Raw genomic sequence first — 17,113 nt, 5'->3', positions numbered from 1 at the left:
GTTGATGACTTCTTTATTTTCCAAGTTGCCTTTCACAATTTTCAGCTTTGCCATCTGTTAGAGGTACAGGAGAGGAAAACCACCCGAGTCTCAAAAGCTTCGCATGGAGAGACAGGCTCAGGGCTGTCCCCTCCTGGCAGGGGTGGCCATAGACATTCCCGAGGATGGCTGGGAACTCCAGCAGACGGGGGTCCCTGCTTTGGTGCTCTCTGCCCCATGGCACCCCACAGCTGCTGGGGCAGTTCTACACACCACGGGGCCGTGGAAATCCTGTGGGCTGTGCTCCTTCCCTGTTTTTTTCCAGTCCCCAGCTAAGGAGATGGCCGCAACATCTGTCCCCCTGCAGCAAAGTCATTTATTAACTGATTAATTAGCCAGATAAAATCCAACTGAAGCAATTATTAGCCTAAGCAAGTCACCTCGCCTGGAGATTGAAAACTGAAATAATTAGAAAATAGCCTTGTTGCGTGTCAGGGATTGTTTTTGGCTGATCCCTATTCCTCACTGGCAGCCCTCACTGCCCCAGCACAGGGAGGGCTGGGAAGGGGTGCATGAGGCTGAGGGATGCCAAATATGGGGACTACTCCCAGGCTGCCTGGGTTGTCAACCATCTGGGAAGGAACCAGCAGCTGGACAGGATAGGGAAAGACTCCATGGGATCACCTGGCTACCTGCCAGCTCTCAGGGGCTGGGAGAGGCTGGGCTGGGGCTGGAGGCCTGTGCCCAGGCAGCTTGCATCCCAGGGTTGCCCCTTTGCTCTTTAGGACGCTGCCTGTCTTTTGTGGGCTTGTCGGACTCACTGACACCGAGAGAGGTCCCTTGGCACCCGGGCAGGGAGCTGGGGAGTAGGGCAAAACCTGCCAGAAGGGGTCCCCGTGCTGGATGCCTGATGGGGTGCTGGGAAAGAAATCCTTGTGGTCTGCCTACGCCGTGGAGCTGGGCCAAGAGTCCTCCCACGTCGTGTCCCACCGGGCTGTTTTCTCCGGCTGTTGAATCCATAACTTCAGACCCCGGGACATGGCTGGGTGCCAAAGCCGGCGTAGTGGAGCCAAACTGCGTCACAAAGGGAGGAAAAGGTCCTGAAGCGTTGGGATGAAAAGGTGACTGGGGTACTCACTGTCCTCTGCCAGCATGGCTGCCTTCCACCGTTATCGTGGTCGGGGGGCAGTGAGGGGAGGAGATGTTCTGGTCCCCTCTGCCCCCAGCCTGGGAGGGAGAAGAGGGACACAGTGGGGACATGTGGCTCGTGTGGGGGTGGTGGTCACTGCCCAGGCACTGGCAGCAGAGACCTCTGGCAAGCCCCTGACACTACCCATGTTCTCCATGCCTGCCATCCTTGAGGATGCTGGCTGCCACTTTCACCCCGTGGCTGCTTGCCTGCCATGGATCTCTGACCAGAGGGGCCTTGGGAGGTTGTATCCAGGTCCTGCTGCTTTCCCAGCCCACAAATCAGTTCTCACCATCTTTGCTGTGATCCACTGCCATCTACCAGCATTTTCCCAAGGAGCAGACCCAGTGCCCAGCAGGACTGTCCCCTTCAGAGGGCCTGGCAGCATCATGGAGTGCCTATCTCCCTTGTAACTCAGATGTCCCTTCCAGTGTCCCCCTCCCCTTCAACCCTGCCGATGGCTATAGCCCAGCTCCTGCTGTTTGGCAGGAGGGTGTTGCAACACACCCAGCATGCCAAGTCATCCAGAACCTGCGGAGTTGATGGATAACCTGGTTTCCCCCACTACCACCCTGAGCCCTCTCCAAATGCCCTTGCCAGGAGGCTAGAGGGGATCCAGTAGGAGATGCTGTGTTCTCTACAAAGCTGGAACAACCAGCCCATTAATTTCAGAAAGGCTGATAAGGCACTGTGCTGGGCCATGCTCTGCTGTGCTGGAAGGTGTAGAGCCCCTGGGTGCTGGGATTCATAGAATTGCCCCATGGCTACAGGCTCCCGAAGGGCTCCAGTGCCCACATGATGCTTTGGTCCTTGGTAACTGCTGATGAAAGTTATTCTTTCAGGAATCAGCGCTTCGTCAGGACATTTGTTTCAGGAGTAGCAGAAGGATCATTAAAAAGCCCCTTCCCAGGGTGGGAGCTGGACACCATCCTTGAGACAAGGCATCCCTCAGTGGCTGCAGGCTTTCTTGGGAGGGTGTACCAATCAATGCCAGAGCAGAGGGACAAATTTGGTGTGTCATCCCCGTGATTCTGCTGGGAGATGAGTTTTCTTGGAGACAGCATGAGCAGGAGTTGGAGGTTTGAGGGTCTCCAGGCAGAGCTGGCTCGGGGAGCATGGACAGGAGCTTGCAGGAGGGCTGAGGCTACCACCTTGCTTCAGCCAAGTTGCTTTCCCCTATGCTGAGCAGCACGTTTGCAACAATCCCTGTGGTTCCCACCACATTTTGCACCTCAAACACCATCTGGAGCAACCTTCTCCAGCGTCAGCATATATTCCCTGTTGGGGTGGCTTTCCAAAGTGATATGGCATTGTCAGCACAGGCAGGAACAACTCTCCCACGGTAGGTTTGTATCCCTCTAATCCTCCATCAGTCCAGGTGTGGTGGCTGCTCAGGTGGTCACTGGCTGGGCAGTCACCCCGTGATCTGCAGTGCTGGTTGCACAGGCCCCCAGTGCACTGTTCCCCGCTGGCTTTACCCCCACACCGGCATTTTCGGTGGGCAGGGGAACATTTGTTCCAGGTGAGCGGCACTCTCCCCGATTTACTGTCTGTGCCCAGTTCCCACTGCCAGGGGTAATGCGTGGGTTTACAGGATGGTGCTTCACCAGCCGTGACTTGGCCTCCCCTGGCATTTCCCTGTCGACTCTGCCTAGTTGTTGGGTTGGGGGTGTCCCTCAACGTGCCCAGCCACTGCTGCCTGCCCAACGGAGGCCAGCTCCAGTGGGACACTCTGTACTGCCTAACACCCCTCATAACACTTTGCAGGAGTTGCCTGGGGGCATTTCTGGTTAAGAAGTGTTTAATTGACTACAGAACCATGTAGTGGTGGAAGTTTGCATAATGCTGTTCATGAGGGAGCTGGCAGCAGTTTTCACGGAGGGGGAATGTGCAAGAATTGCTGCTTCAGGAGAAGGAGGAAGGAGAAATATAGGGGTGAAGTGACCCGGGGGATCAAGGTGAAGTGACCCAGGGATTCCCCATAGCAGGGAAGGGGGTCCAGGCCTGCGACTTTTCCTGCTCTAGCTTCTGGGGATGCTGGTCCCACCTTGCAGAGAAGCTTTCCTGGATAATTTGCCCCCTCCCAGCACCCCAGCACTGCTGTGCCCATACTGAAGTGCAGGTTTCAAACCCCACTGGGACGTGCTGGAGCTCTGGACAGGGATCTCTAGTGCTTCCAGTTGCAGCTGAGCACTGAGAGCTCAGCTGATGCTCCAGAGCCTGTCCCCAGCCATACATCCCTGCTTTATAACCTGAGTCTGCTCCCAGAAAAGCTTTGAGCCAAGTGGGCTCTTGCGTCTTGCCTTGCCCTCGGCTGAGACATGGCTCAGCGGGTGATTTGAGTGCCCATGGTGTCCTCACAGGCATGGTAGCACCAGCTGGCATTGCTGTCACCACCACACACTCTGTGGCCCCCTACCCTGAATGGAGCAGGTTCCTGTGGGGTCCATGGGGTGGCTGCCATGCCACTGTTGGCAGTACCACACCCTGTTCTGGGCTCAGCTTCACCTCCTGGTGCTGGTGGACCAGGGAGCTGGGTCCTGCAGGGTGGTCTTTGGGTAACCCCCAGCCCATGCCACAACTGAACAGGGCATCCAGACCTTGGGAAGGGGAGGGCTCGACCGGAAGGGAATGGTGACAGGGACGTTGGAGGGAAGGGACCGGGGGCGGGAGAGGACGTCGGCAACCTGCCTCCTTCTGCCATCCCTATAAATAGGAGGGAACAGGAGCAGGAACACCTGTGGGACTCCAGCTCTGCAGGAGAGGCAGGCAGGGAGAGACAGAGGGAGCTGCTCCTTGCTTCTCTCTCCTCCCTTTGAGTTTCCTAGTGCTCTGCCTGTGTGGGGGCCTGAGGAATGGGGACTAGGGGATGGACGCTCTCCACCTTCCTGGGATGCTGCGTATGGATTCTGCATGGTATGTCCAATATTTTTGTGCTAGCTCATGTGCTACCTGAGCTCTGTTAGGGTGCAGCAGGCACACCGTGAGATGCTTTTCCCTCCTGGCTGCACTGGAAAGTCCTTGCAATAGACTGCAGCCAAGGAGCTGGAAAAGTGTTTTACGGGGCAGGCATCACCCCGAGGGGCTGGTTGCAGGCGCGGAGCCGTGGGAGAGGTGAGAGCCCAGCCCGGAAACCTGCAGGCAGCCGTGTACCCCTCCAGCAAGGGAAGCGAGCCGGCAGAGCAGGACCCGGGGATGTTCCCATCCCTCCCACGTCCCAGGAAAGAGCAAATGCTGGTGTTCCATGCTGGGGCCCCTCTTGCACTGACTTCCCATGAATGGGTGGTGTGGGGTAGATGGTGTTTCCTGCTCCACACGGAAGTATTAAGATAAAACACGGATTTGCTGGAGTAGAGTGTGCCAAATTAACCTGGGGGGACTTCACTGATGTGCTTTGTTTTCCCTGAGATGGGGACAGAAGCAGCTGAGCTCCTCTGGCTGAGTGGGCTGGTGTAAAGAGCTTATTTCAGCTGGGAGAGATGGTGAGGAAGCAGCCTGCCAGGAAAGGGAACGGGGCTCTGGAAGAGGATGGACCCCTTGAGGACTGGTCTGGCATAGGAGATAATGCTCATTAATGACTCTGCACAAGCTATCTGTAAGCTAATGAGCTGAGCCGGTGGTGAGGTTGGAGGCACCTCCGCTGCAGGGAGTTCTGGCTGCCTGTCAGGGGGAACCTGATGAACCGGAGCACCAGGGTGGGGAGCAGGCTGGGGCTGTCGGGTGGTGGCGAAGCCCTGGCAGGTCTTGCCATCGAGGTGCCCTTCATCTCCCCTAATTGCAGCTGCCTAAAGCCAAGTGTCAGCAGATCCACCCAGCTCCTCCTGGAGCCAGCAGAGGCAGCCTGGTCTCCCCAGAGCCTTCATCCCTGTCCTAAATATAATACTGGGTGAAACATCACCCATGGGTGCCAGTGCTGGGAGAAATGTCTGGGATGTGGGCAGGTGTCTCCTCCCTTCAGCAAAACTCCTGCATGTGAGTCAGGATTTTGGCAGCAGGAGGAGTGAGCTGTGAGCAGGGTTTGGCCAGGGAAGCTTGTAAATATTCCCTCCATGGACAGGAAACCCCCGATGCCTTCACCCAGCTGGAGGCAAGAGAGGTGGGGGCAGTAGCAGGTAGATGCCCACCCCAGCAGAGGTTTAACAAACCTGCTTTAACTGCAGCAGGTCAGAATCCATCTGCAGTCAGGGAAGGCTTCTCTAAGCCTTGGCTGTCCTCGCTGCCAAAGGGCTTTGGGTAAAGTTATTTAAATGTCTCAGACACCCGGAAGGCAAAAAGACACAGAACCCCCCCAGGCCCTGCAGAAGTGACTGCACTCAGATCTGTCCCTGAAGCAACAGAAAGAGGGCTGAGGGCTGTCCTGGAGTGACAGAGCTTCACAGACACCCCTTGGGCTGTGAGCTAGACTTACTGGGCCCCAGCTCTACCCAGTGGCCAGGCAGTACCATCCCCAGCATAACTGGACTGGGTTGCAGTGGCTGCCTTTGCCTCCACGCTTGCCACCAGTGTGTGTCTCTCCCTGACCTGTGATGAGTTGTGTTCTGTCCCATCTGGTAGCTGCTCATGTTGAGGATGGAAGAGGTGCTGTGCAGTGCTATGCCTAAGGCAGCCCAGACTGCACTCCTTGGCTCTTAAATCAGAGCCTCGTAAGGCTGTGGGATGAGGCAGTAGGGTTTAAGAAGGGCTGAGAGCTTTGTGATGCTCAGCTGGAGGAGAGGTGTGTCTGAGCCTGGCAGGCTGCTGGCTCTGGCACTCGGTGTAATGCTCTGCTTTGTGCTTTTCTGCAGGGCTTGGGGCTGCTGCTGCCCCTGTCACTACTGAGGGGCCCTTTACTGTGGGGACAGCTTTTCCCATCACAGCAGAGAATGAAGGGCCCAGTGCCCTGGTGACAGGCACTGCGGACACAAGCACCACGGCGGCTGATGCTGAGATAGACGAGAGCATCTTCACGAGGAGCCCACTGAGTTCGACCTTCCCTCCCGGGACTGAGCTGGACTCTTTTGTGACTGTGACGAGTGAATATGGCTCTACAGTGCCAACCTTGATGAATGTGACCAAGCCTCTTAACACATCTCAGGGTATTGAGGGGGGGTTGGGTGCTTCCACTACAGCCACAACCACTGCCGCTATCACTGCACAACACCCTGCTGTCACCCCAGAAGCAGAGCATGAGGTAATAGAGGCCACTCCTGATCCCACCCTAGACATCAACCCAGATGTGAAGGAAGACATCCCTGCAGCTGTGACCAGAGGAGAAGAAGACATAGACCTCACCACTGGCAATATGTCCTACCCTACCACCCCTCCACCAGCAGACACCTGGGTGCCACAGCCAACTGCTGGCAGCCCCGTGGGTGTCAGTGTCACTGTGCTACCAAGCCAAGGGCTGACCACAGCCATGGGAGCAGTCGAGGAAGTCGTAACTCTGTCTGCATTTGTCCAAAGTGGAGCCAATGCCAACTCCTTAAGTCCCAGCCCCAGCGCTGAGGAGCTGCTTACGACCCAGCAGGGTGGAGTGGTGAGCAGGGTTGAGGGCACTAACCCAGAGACAGCAGAAGAAATGGCCCCAGCTGCTGAGGAAAGTCCCTTGGCTTCAGAGTCTGGAGATGCAGGAGATACAACGAACGGTGAATTCAGCACAGCCGGCTCATCCCACCTACCTCCGGAGAGCCCAGTGATGTCAGAAACAGTGGGAAACCCTGGGGAGCCCTCCTTCCTCCCTGGCCACGCAGTGCTGAGCCCAGACGCTTCGCTGGCACCATCCACAGGGAACGGAGGTGGGCAGGGAGTGTCATCAGAAGCTTCTGGTTCAGCTCTGTCACCTGCAGCCAGCGAGGTACCAGTGGCACCCAAGGAAACAGAGGACACTGCCACAACACTGCTGGCCCCAGAGGTTCCCACTTATGCACAGAGTGATATGAATCTCCCAACCGTGGCCACTGTGCTGCCCACAGGAGACATGGGGGCTGTGGGTCTGGACAATCCATTCCTGCAGCCTGACCCATGGCAGACCTTTGCTGGAGAACAGCCACCACTGCTTCCTGATGCTCTAACGGACACCCCCAGTGCTCCTGGGGCTGCTTACCCACTCCCAGGGGCTGAAGCCAACACCCTGTCTGCAGCTGATGGTGCAGCAGAGACACCATCCAGCCCAGACCTCACTACTGCCCCAGAAGCACCCATGTCTCCATCTCTCGGAGAGTCACAGCCAGGAGGGATGCCAGATGGACCTCCCCAGGAATCTGATGGACCTGACGCTGGCTTGAGTTCAGATTCAGATGCTGCTAGCCCAGCCCCCTTTGTACCTGATGGACTGGCATGGCCCACTGCTGGGGTCCAGGGTCAGGGAGCTCAAGGGGCAGAGGACATGGCCCAGGCAGGAGGTCCAGGGGATGGCAGTCCCTATACAGACACCCAGAGTGACATAAGCCTTTCAGACACCCAGCCCTCAGCCTCTTCTGCTAATAATGGAGAGCTGCTGGCTGGAGGAACAGGAGATTTGGCAAGTGCTGGGCAGTTGCCTCCATCAGCTCTTGGGGATGGAACAGGAGCAGGAGATGCCCCGGCACTGGGAGAACTGTCCTCACCTGGTTCTGTACCTCCCAGCAGTGCTGGAATGGAACCCAATCTCTCAGGGGCTGAAGGACCAGTGGACCTGCCCAGTGAATCTGCCAGTGGTCCTGGAGCTGTTTACCCACTCCCGGGGACTGTATCTGGCCCTGCATCTGAGACAGAGACATCAGCGAGCCCTGACCTCAGTGGTGCCCAGGGAGCACCTGGGTCTCCATCCTTTGGTGGGTCGCAGCCATGGGGAACAGCAACTGGTGCTCCCCAGGGAGCTGGTCTCCCTGGAGCTGAAGGACCAGACTCTGGCTTGTCTTCGTCAGGAGGTGCCCCCAGCTCAGCAGTTCATGGACTGGCAGGACCCCAATCACCTGCCCTTGAGGACCAGCTTGGCACAAACCTGGGGCTGCCAGCAGCTGGAGGGCCTGAAGTGGGCACGGCAGAGCAGGCACTGGAAGGAGCAGGCAGTGGGATTGATTCTGAGCCGTCCCTGAGCTCCACTGCAGGCAGTGGGATGGCAGCTGGGATAGATCAACTTCCCGGTGAAGGTTCCTCATCCGGTTCTGCCTTTCCCAGTGATGTGGTGGCAGCTCCTTCTGTTTCAAGGGGTGATGAAGCAGGACCCATCTCAGGTGCAGCCCTTGGCCCTGGCAGCCTGTCCTCGGCCTCTCTGGACAGTGAAACTGGCCCAGGGCTTGGTCTGGTGGAGGGGGCAGAGAGTGCAGGGGATGTGGCACAGGCTGGAAACCCAGAAAGTCCCTACATGGAGACAAATCCTTCAGCTTTCAACCCTCAGCAGGACCCCGCTAACACCAGAGAGCTGCCAGCAGGAGAAACAGGGGCTCTGGTGAATACTGAGCAGTCCCCTCCACCAGCTCTCGGGGACGGAACAGGAGCAGGAGATGCCCCGGCACTGGGAGAACTGTTCTCACCTGGTTCTGTACCTCCCAGCAGTGCTGGAATGGAGCCCAATCTCTCAGGGGCTGAAGGACCAGTGGACCTGCCCAGTGAATCTGCCAGTGGTCCTGGGGCTGTTTACCCACTCCCAGGGACTGTGTCTGGCCCTGCATCTGAGACAGAGACATCAGTGAGCCCTGACCTCAGTGGTGCCCAGGGAGCACCTGGGTCTCCATCCTTTGGTGGGTCGCAGCCATGGGGAACAGCAACTGGTGCTCCCCAGGGAGCTGGTCTCCCTGGAGCTGAAGGACCAGACTCTGGCTTGTCTTCGTCAGGAGGTGCCCCCAGCTCAGCAGTTCATGGACTGGCAGGACCCCAATCACCTGCCCTTGAGGACCAGCTTGGCACAAACCTGGGGCTGCCAGCAGCTGGAGGGCCTGAAGTGGGCACGGCAGAGCAGGTACTGGAAGGAGCAGGCAGTGGGATTGATTCTGAGCCGTCCCTGAGCTCCACTGCAGGCGGTGGGATGGCAGCTGGGATAGATCAACTTCCTGGTGAAAGTGCTTCATCCGGTTCTGCCTTTCCCAGTGATGTGGTGGCAGCTCCTTCTGTTTCAAGGGGTGATGAAGCAGGACCCATCTCAGGTGCAGCCCCTGGTCCTGACAGCCTGTCCTCGGCCTCTCTGGACAGTGAAACTGGCCTAGGGCTTGGTCTTGTGGAGGGGGCAGAGAGTGCAGGGGATGTGGCACAGGCTGGAAACCCAGAAAGTCCCTACATGGAGACAAATCCTTCAGCTTTCAGCCCTCAGGAAGATCAACTGCCTGGTGCAGGTTCCTCATCTGGTCCTGCCCTTCCCAGTGGTGAGGTCGCAGCATCCTCTGTTTCAGATCCATCCAGCCAGAGTGCACTTGGAGGAGAGGGCAATGCTCCTGAGGCTCTTCAGCCTCCCCTGGATGCTGGGCCTGGGGTTCCTGCTGCTGCAGGAGAAGGGGCAAGTGAAATGGCTGGTAATGGAGAGTCCATGGGGCAGTCCCAGGCTCCTACTGGAAATGGACCAGCTGTTTCAGGAACCCCTGATGAAGATATGGGAGATGTGTTGCAGTCTGTATCTTCTTCCTCATCTACAGAGGGATCTTCATTGCCTGGGAGGACTGATGAGGCTGTTAGCAAAGCAAGTCTTCCTGGAGCTGATGGAGCCGATGGTGGCTTGAATACAGGCTTGGGGGCTGCTGGCCCCCAGGAAGCCCCTGTGTCTGTCCCTGGCATCCAAAGTAGTGCCAATATTGAACTTTCTGATGGAAAACAGAGCCAAGTCGATGTGGTGCAGGTGCCTGGAGGAGCCTCGGTGAATGGGGGATCTTCCCCGGGTGCCAGTCTGGTCCCAGTGGCTCCAGACAACAGTGGTGTTTCTGACAGCACGGCCACCTCGACAGCTGCTTCTCTGCTTCTCCCTGAGCATGGGCTGAGCTCGGGGCTGGCACCCAATGGAGACACCCACTCTGCCCCTGGCACCCAGAGTGGGAGCAGACCCCTGGTGCCAGGGGCACCGCCTGGGCTGGCAGGAGAGTCTGGAGGCATTTCTTGGTCTCTTGAAGATGAGTTGGCCTCAGGGATGCCAGCACCTTTGGGAGAAGCATCCCCCCATGCTCCCATATCCCCCAACACTTCTCCCGTGCTACCTTCTGCTCCACAGAGAGGAAATGCTGCAGAGGGGGTGTCTGTCAGCCCTGGGCTTTCCGCTCCACTTGCGGCACGTGAGTCAATAGTGGGGTCCTCTGCAGGGGGAAAGGGGGAGCTGGGGGCTTCTGTGCCAGGGAGTCCTGTCTTGCTCCTGCCTCCCTGCCAACCAGGAAGCACTGGAGCCCCCTCCAGGGATGCCAACAGCCCTGTGCCTGGAAAAGCAAGTGCTGTGCTCCCCAGAGTGATGGCAGGGCAAGGGGACGTGGCCCAGCTCCTTCCCAGTGTGACTGGATCTGGGGCAGATATGGAAACACCCACTCACTCCCCACCTCAGGGGAGCCCAGGGCTCCCTGGCCTTCTTCCCACTGGGATCACTGCTGGTAGCACTGGATCAAAAATCCCAGGTCCAGGTCCTACTGGTGGCTCACCACCTGCTGCCCTGCATCCTATCCTGGGCAGTGAGCTGACCACCAGCTCAGCAAATGGAGCTCCTGCCACCGCTGGGTCGAGCCTCCCCAGAGCCTTCCCAAGCCAGGGGGGATCCCAGGGAGGGTTCCCAGCCACTGCATGCCCTGGCACATCCTGCAGCCTGGCTCCTGCTGACCCAGCCCCACAAACCCCCCTCCTCAGGGGCAGGGAGGTGCTTCCCAGGCCGGGAACTTCCACTGTCACCTCCCACACATCGTCCCCTGTGGTTCCAGCTCCACCAGGAAGGCCAGCAGCTGCCCCAACCCCGCTGCCCAGCCCCGCAGGTATGTGACACTCGCAGGGCAGCCTGGGTGGGAGTAGCACATCCAGTTTCCTACCAGACCATCCTGGGGGACATTCAGTACCCAGAAAGAAGGGGGCTGTTTGAGGCCAGGGCCCTGGAGGACATTCACCACTAGGGCCCCCTGCACATGAGCATGCACGATTGGCAGGCTGAGCCTGCCTTCAGTATGGTCCCATCAACTGGAAAACCCATACCCTCCAAATGTTTTATTTAACAGACATAAATAGGGAACTGGAGGCTGTAAACATCTCCAGAAAGAGCTGTGGGAGTTCAATTCCCTGCTTTCCCCCGATGTAGTCCTGTACAATGTTTTTCCCTTCCTAACAGCTGTCCTTAAGAGCAGTATCCCAACGGGGCTAGATAAGGGAGGGGATAGTAACCACAAAGGCCATCACAGCAGGTTTAGGGCAGCTGTGTCCATGTAAGACAGTGAAAGGAGTGGGAGCAAGCTCCTGCAAGGGAAGGTGACATTAATAGTGTTCCAGGTGGATATTGGCAGTGTTCCTCCATTATCCTTCTGCCTAGGCTGTGTCCCATTGAAAGCAAAATCATTTCAACCCTTTAAAGTTTTTGACACAGACCAAAGGCTGTGCTGTAAGCGTATTTTGGGGCTTATTTTTTGTTGTTTTCTTTTCCAGTTCCAGCTGTGCCCCTCTATGGATATGGAGCGAGGGAAAATGATCGGGAGTATGTGGAAAGGAGAGTAGATTTTAATTCTCCACTTTTCAAGCCTGAGACTGGATTCCCATTTGGGAGAACCCTGCGTGACTCTCTCTACGTGAGTCTACCTGTGCTTGATTTGCTGGGCAAGCAGCCATTGCCCAAAAACCTGGGAGAGGGACCAGTAACCAGGTGCCTGGGATGGGATCCCAGCAGGGTTAAATCTACTGGGATGCTGCTGGGGTCTGTTTGCAGCAGAATGTGACTTTGTGGCCATTTTGGCAATGGTAGGTGGTGACTTTCCTTGAGCGTGGACTTGGAAAGTCCATGTGGACTTGGAAATGGGAGGGCTGCCATCCCAGTGTCAGGGAGTACCACTGGTCCTGACCTTACCTGATGGAGAGATCCCTCTGCTCAGTTTACAGACAATGGACAAATCGTTTTCCCAGCCTCGGAAAAAGGCATCTTCACATATCCCAACCCTCCTCCGGGTGGCTTCAATGGCCATGAGGAGGTTCCCATGATCGCTGTATTTTGGGACAACGCCGACTTCTCCAGAGGGGTGGGCACCACCTTTTACCAGGTAAGTGAAGCCACCTGGGTGCATGGTTGCATGAAACACCTTTTGGTTATAAACTCATCACCTATTCTGTGGATGCCCCATGAGATGTGTAATTAATGGAGCCCTTGAGTGGCTTTTCCCTTTTCTGGGCCAAATCTAAGAGCTATTGGTCCTGTGTCACCTCTTGAGCCATCCAAATTCCATCCAGACCCTTAGTTGTAGGGGTCTGTGCATGACCCCAGTCTAGACCAGTCTTTTCCCTACTGGGAGCTAATGAAGCTGTGGGTATATCCAATCTGCAGGAGTTCTCCACCCTCAACACGGCCAAGCCTCCGTTTGTCCGTGACGTGGAAGCGAAGGTTCGGCAGTACATGAGGTCCTCCTACTCTGCAGCCTGGACCCTGAAAATCACCTGGGAGAAGGCACCTGTTTATGCATCACGGAGTGACACCCGGAAGGTAAGGGGCTGATGGGTCACGCAGGCTGGTTGAGTTGTCAAAAAAACCCAAGATCCACAGGTGATCACCTTTTCTGTGCCTGAAAATAAGAAACCAGTTTTGTGACAAAGGCCAGTCTTGAAGAATTTTGCCAAAAAGAACTAGGCTGTGCCCATGTTTTGGTGGTTTTCAGATTTTTGAGGGACATCTTTAGTTGAACTCTCCCTGCTCTGTAAAACCTTTATCTTTAATGTGATAGGAGTTTACTGAGCACCAGAAACACTGTCCTTCAGAGACATAACATGGTGTGAATTTGAGGCTTGTCATGGAACAGCTTCGAAGTAAAGCCATCACATTTTCCATTCGAAATGTGAACTGGTTCAGGCTGTGTTTGCCTTGCACCTCCAGACCTCAGTCCTGCCATTCCTCAGAAAGCACTGACCCACACCCCTAACTTTAAACTCACCATCTTTGCTCATTTTCTTACCTGTCTGCAACACTTGTCTCCAGACGATCACATACCAGGCCATCCTGACCACCGATGGATTCAGGTCCTACATCCTGATGCTGTACCAGGATGGAGGGATGCAATGGGATTACACCAGACTCGCTGCCACCAATGTGCTCATTGGCTACACCAGGTACAGCAGCTCAGCACCCTATCCCTGCCTGTTCTGAGCAATGGGGTGCATCCCACCCATGGCTCCAGCTTGTTGAATCCTTCCCTGTGTCCCAGGAGGTGCCTTACAAGGATGAGGATGAGGACAGCCCAAATGGGGTCTACATGCCCATATAGCCTAACATATGGGTGTCTCAGAACCAAATTTGCCTCATTAGTGACTGGATAATGCTGCAGCATGCTGTCTTGCTGGGCTGTGCTTGTTGTAAGATCCACAAATCCCTCTGGAGTCCTGGGCCCCCAGCATCCTGGCAGTTTGGGTGGAAGGAGTGGGAAATAGGGGATGTTTGCTGAACTTTGCACCAGTTGAGGGAAGGGATTTCCGTGCTTGGCTAGAGCAGTCGCTTCCTGCCTCCTCACATTACATCTTGCCCTGTACACAATGTCTCCAGGGTTTCCTCATTAGCTGCTTGTTGCAGCTGGGTAAGGAAAAGGTGACCTGGACTGGAAGCGCGGGTGGCACAGGCGTGTGTGTGTGTGTGTGTGTCTGTGTGTGTGTGCGCTTGCCTGTGCGTGACTGCTCGAGGGTTTCTGCTCCATCTCGCCTGACAAGATGCTGAAAACCATGGGAGCTGCTTGTGGGGGTCTTCAGGTGTATGTGGGTTCAACCCCTGATGCAGCAGGAGTGTTTGTAGCATCCAAAACTAACTGCACCCTGCATAGAGGAGGAAGCAGGCTGGGGGAGATGGTGCCTTTGCCCTCCTGTCCCTGAAGTTACCTACTGATCCTCCCTACTCAGTATCAGGATGGTTGAAGGGCAGCCTGGGGATGGGGCTGGGATAATCCCACCCAGGAAAAGCCCTGATTTTTCCTCTTTCCTCTGAACACAGTGGGGATGGCTTTTACTACAACGATGACCTGAGTAAGAGACCTCCAGCTGTTAAATATCGCCCTGACCAGTTCAGGGGCTACAACACAGGTAATGCCACAAAGCCAGGGCAAGTTCACAAGGTTCACAAGGAGGGAGATTTTCCCAGGGAATGAAATCTAGCCTGCTGCTGTGGCAAGGCTCTCAATGAGTTCACCAAGGCCAGGCTTTCCCCCCAAGCGCATATAATGCTTCCCCCAATACCAGCTATGCCCTGCGGCTGAAACATGCCTGCTGTGCCCATGGACTCTTTTTGTTCCAATGGCTGTGTCCCAAGGCTTTCTATATGGCAAGAGCCACTCCCCATTTCCCTGCTGTTGGTGGCTGTTGAGCATGGGATCCCATGGCTGGGGGTCAATGTGGGCTTAGCTTCCAGCATCAGCATCACACAGCTATCACCTCGAGGTGAAACAGCCCCTGTGGTCCCCTTGGCTGGAGGTGACAGCTCATGGTTTCTCTCCCTGCTCAGACCTCCGTGGGTTGTGGATTTACAAGCTGGAGAGTCGCGTGGGCATCAACTACCGGCTGAAGTGCCTGGCATGGACGGGGCAGCAGCAGGAGCCACGGGCATGGAGCCAGGGCCTGCCCACCTGCCCCTGCTCCCTGCAGCAAGGGCAGCAGGACCCACGCTTCAAGAGCAGCCGTGGAGGCAAGTGGACATGCTGCTTCCTCACCCTCCTTGTCCCTGAGCTGTCCCTCCCCATCTTCCCTGCAGGGGTGCCTGGGGTCCCTCCTGGCAGGGTGGGCAGGTGACCATAAGGAAAATGGGAAGGGGACTGCCCTTCCCTGCAGAGACAGGGAAAGTAAGGAGGAATGACAGCTGACCTGTTCCTGTCGTGTTAGACTGGCCAGAGCGGATCTAACATGGATAGGGATACTGGGGACTGGGATCTCACCCTTGGGACCACTTGGATGGTCTCCATCAGTCCCTCCAAACCCCTATAGCACCGTGGGTGATGCGGATATCAAGGAGCCATCCCCGGCCCCGCTCCTTGCTCCGAGGCAGAGGTGCTGGCCGGGCAGAGCTGCCCGAGGCTCACTGCAGTCCCGTTTCAGGCCGGTGGGCTGCCCGTGTCTCCATGCTGCACTCAGCCTCCCCCAACCAGCACGGCGCCGGCGTCCGCTGCCTGTACGACAGCCAGAACCAGCTCATCGAGGGGCGGCAGGAGAGGTACTGGAGGTCCTCCAGGCAGGCGTCGCCCTACCGTGGTAAGCACAGCCAGCCTTGGCATCCCCTGGCTGAGGTTGGCTTTGTTGTAGCTTGTAAACAATTTTAATCTCCATGCCAATCTGTTTCCTGACATGCTGTTTCCCTTGGAGGGAGTGTGGACCAGCTAAAAGCTGAAGCAAGCCTTGCCCTGGAGCCAGCCCATCTCCCTCTCCTGTCTCCTTCAGCCCCTTACTTTCCCTTTTGCCTCCAGACCAGGAGCTGAAGCTGTACGACTGGTGCTGCAACCGAGCGGGCAGTGCCCACCTCTGCGCCCGCTACAGTGAGAAGCGGCCAAAGATCGGCTGTGATGGATACCAGTCACCTGGCATGGGTGGGTTTCCAGCCTGTGTGTGCTGGGGTGATGCTGTCTTGGTGCCCAGGGCTGGAGAGGGAAGCAGGAATGTCCCAGCCTCCCCATGGTTAAGGCAACAAGAGCCCTGGGCAGATGAGGGAAAGGTTTTGGGGTGCCCACATGCAGCTGTGCCATGCCCTGAGCTATGCAGGGTTGTGGGGGGCATCTCTCAGCACATAACCACCAGCGTTGTCTGGGGATGACAGCACTGGGAGGGGAGAAGGACCACAGCTGATGTGGTTATGGTGTAAGCTGATGCAGGGCTCTCTTGCAACCCTGAACAGATTCCTTGGAGGAGATAGAGAGAGACTCAGATGAGGAAACAGGTGAGCAGGATTGCGGGTCTCCTTTCCCTCTGCCCATGTCCTCCTGCAAAAAAATGTTCTGGGGCTACCAGTTTGCCCCTGGCCCACGTGGGATTAGGTGACTGAACAAGTCTCATTTCTTCTTTGCAGATGGAGACGACAAGTAACTGGGGGGTTGCACACCCACAGCATGGTCTGGGCCACGGCTGATCCTTCGGATCCTTTGCTCTGCTCATCCCCTGTGTCCTCCCCTAGAACCCATCGCCCCTGCCCACCATGCAGGGCGTCTCACTTGTCCAGTGCCCGTGGTTGCCTGCACTGGCAACTCCGTATTTCTACATGAACTATATGTTTCTAACCCAGACTTGTCCCAAGGAGTCAGTTGTTTCAGTTGTCCTTTCCCAGCTGCAGCTGAGTGGGTGCCCACGGGCACCTCCTTGCTGGCAGGGAGGTGGGCAGGTACCCCCCACCACACACACACACCACCCTTGTCCTTCCTACATCCCGCTGTGTTCCCATTCTGCAGGGTGAGCTGGACCCCTGGCACCCAGGGAAAAGGTTTCTACACCTTGCATGGGTTGACTGTGGCCAATCTCCTGAGTGCCAGGGTGCACCAGGCTGGTCCCATGAGCCAGTCCTGTCTTGTCCTCCACTTCTGTCCCCCAGCCATCCCTCACCGAGTGGTCCCTGGGCCCTGTGCCCAGGAGAAGGGACCGATTCTCCGGATCAAGCCAGAATCAGCTTGTCACGTCTGCTGGGTGTGTGAGGGCAAAATGCAACCCCATGATCAGAAATGTGGGAGAAAAATAATTTTTTGTGTGTAAGTGAGCATATTCTTTTCTTACAAAAAATAAATCATTGCCAAATCTTGTTTGTTCAATAAAACCTCTGAAGGTTCTGAGCATCACTGATCCTGCAGCAGCCCTGTCCTCTGCTGAACTGGGGTGGGAGGCAGTGATGGG

The 17,113-nt window shown here is 56.5% G+C and overlaps 1 protein-coding gene across 3 annotated transcripts; it reads left to right on the top strand.

Annotated features, from left to right (window-relative positions):
• The first annotated feature begins 3,934 nt into the window (after positions 1–3,934).
• LOC114003730 (mucin-4-like) lies at positions 3,935–17,036 on the top strand. Of its 3 annotated transcripts, XM_027751018.2 has the most exons (13): positions 3,935–4,084; positions 5,953–8,502; positions 9,412–10,380; positions 11,717–11,856; positions 12,157–12,321; positions 12,603–12,758; positions 13,248–13,378; positions 14,247–14,335; positions 14,754–14,933; positions 15,341–15,493; positions 15,706–15,825; positions 16,131–16,172; positions 16,302–17,036. In XM_027751018.2, the coding sequence occupies exons 1-13, from the start codon at positions 4,024–4,026 to the stop codon at positions 16,316–16,318; spliced, it is 4,773 nt and encodes a 1,590-aa protein (XP_027606819.2). In that variant the 5' UTR covers positions 3,935–4,023; the 3' UTR covers positions 16,319–17,036. The 3 variants fall into 3 exon arrangements, with proteins under 3 accessions (XP_027606819.2, XP_027606818.2, XP_027606820.2); XM_027751017.2 differs by having other exon boundaries at positions 5,953–10,380; XM_027751019.2 differs by lacking the exons at positions 3,935–4,084; positions 5,953–8,502; positions 9,412–10,380 and adding an exon at positions 10,397–11,058.
• The last annotated feature ends 77 nt before the right edge of the window (positions 17,037–17,113 follow it).

Source organism: Pipra filicauda, unplaced genomic scaffold (assembly GCF_003945595.2).
Source record: "Pipra filicauda isolate LSUMZ 115617 unplaced genomic scaffold, ASM394559v2 scaffold98_size3848907_pilon, whole genome shotgun sequence".
Taxonomy (NCBI): domain Eukaryota; kingdom Metazoa; phylum Chordata; class Aves; order Passeriformes; family Pipridae; genus Pipra; species Pipra filicauda.
Note: the sequence above shows the minus strand (reverse complement) of the source record. Positions and strands in the feature narration are given on the sequence as shown.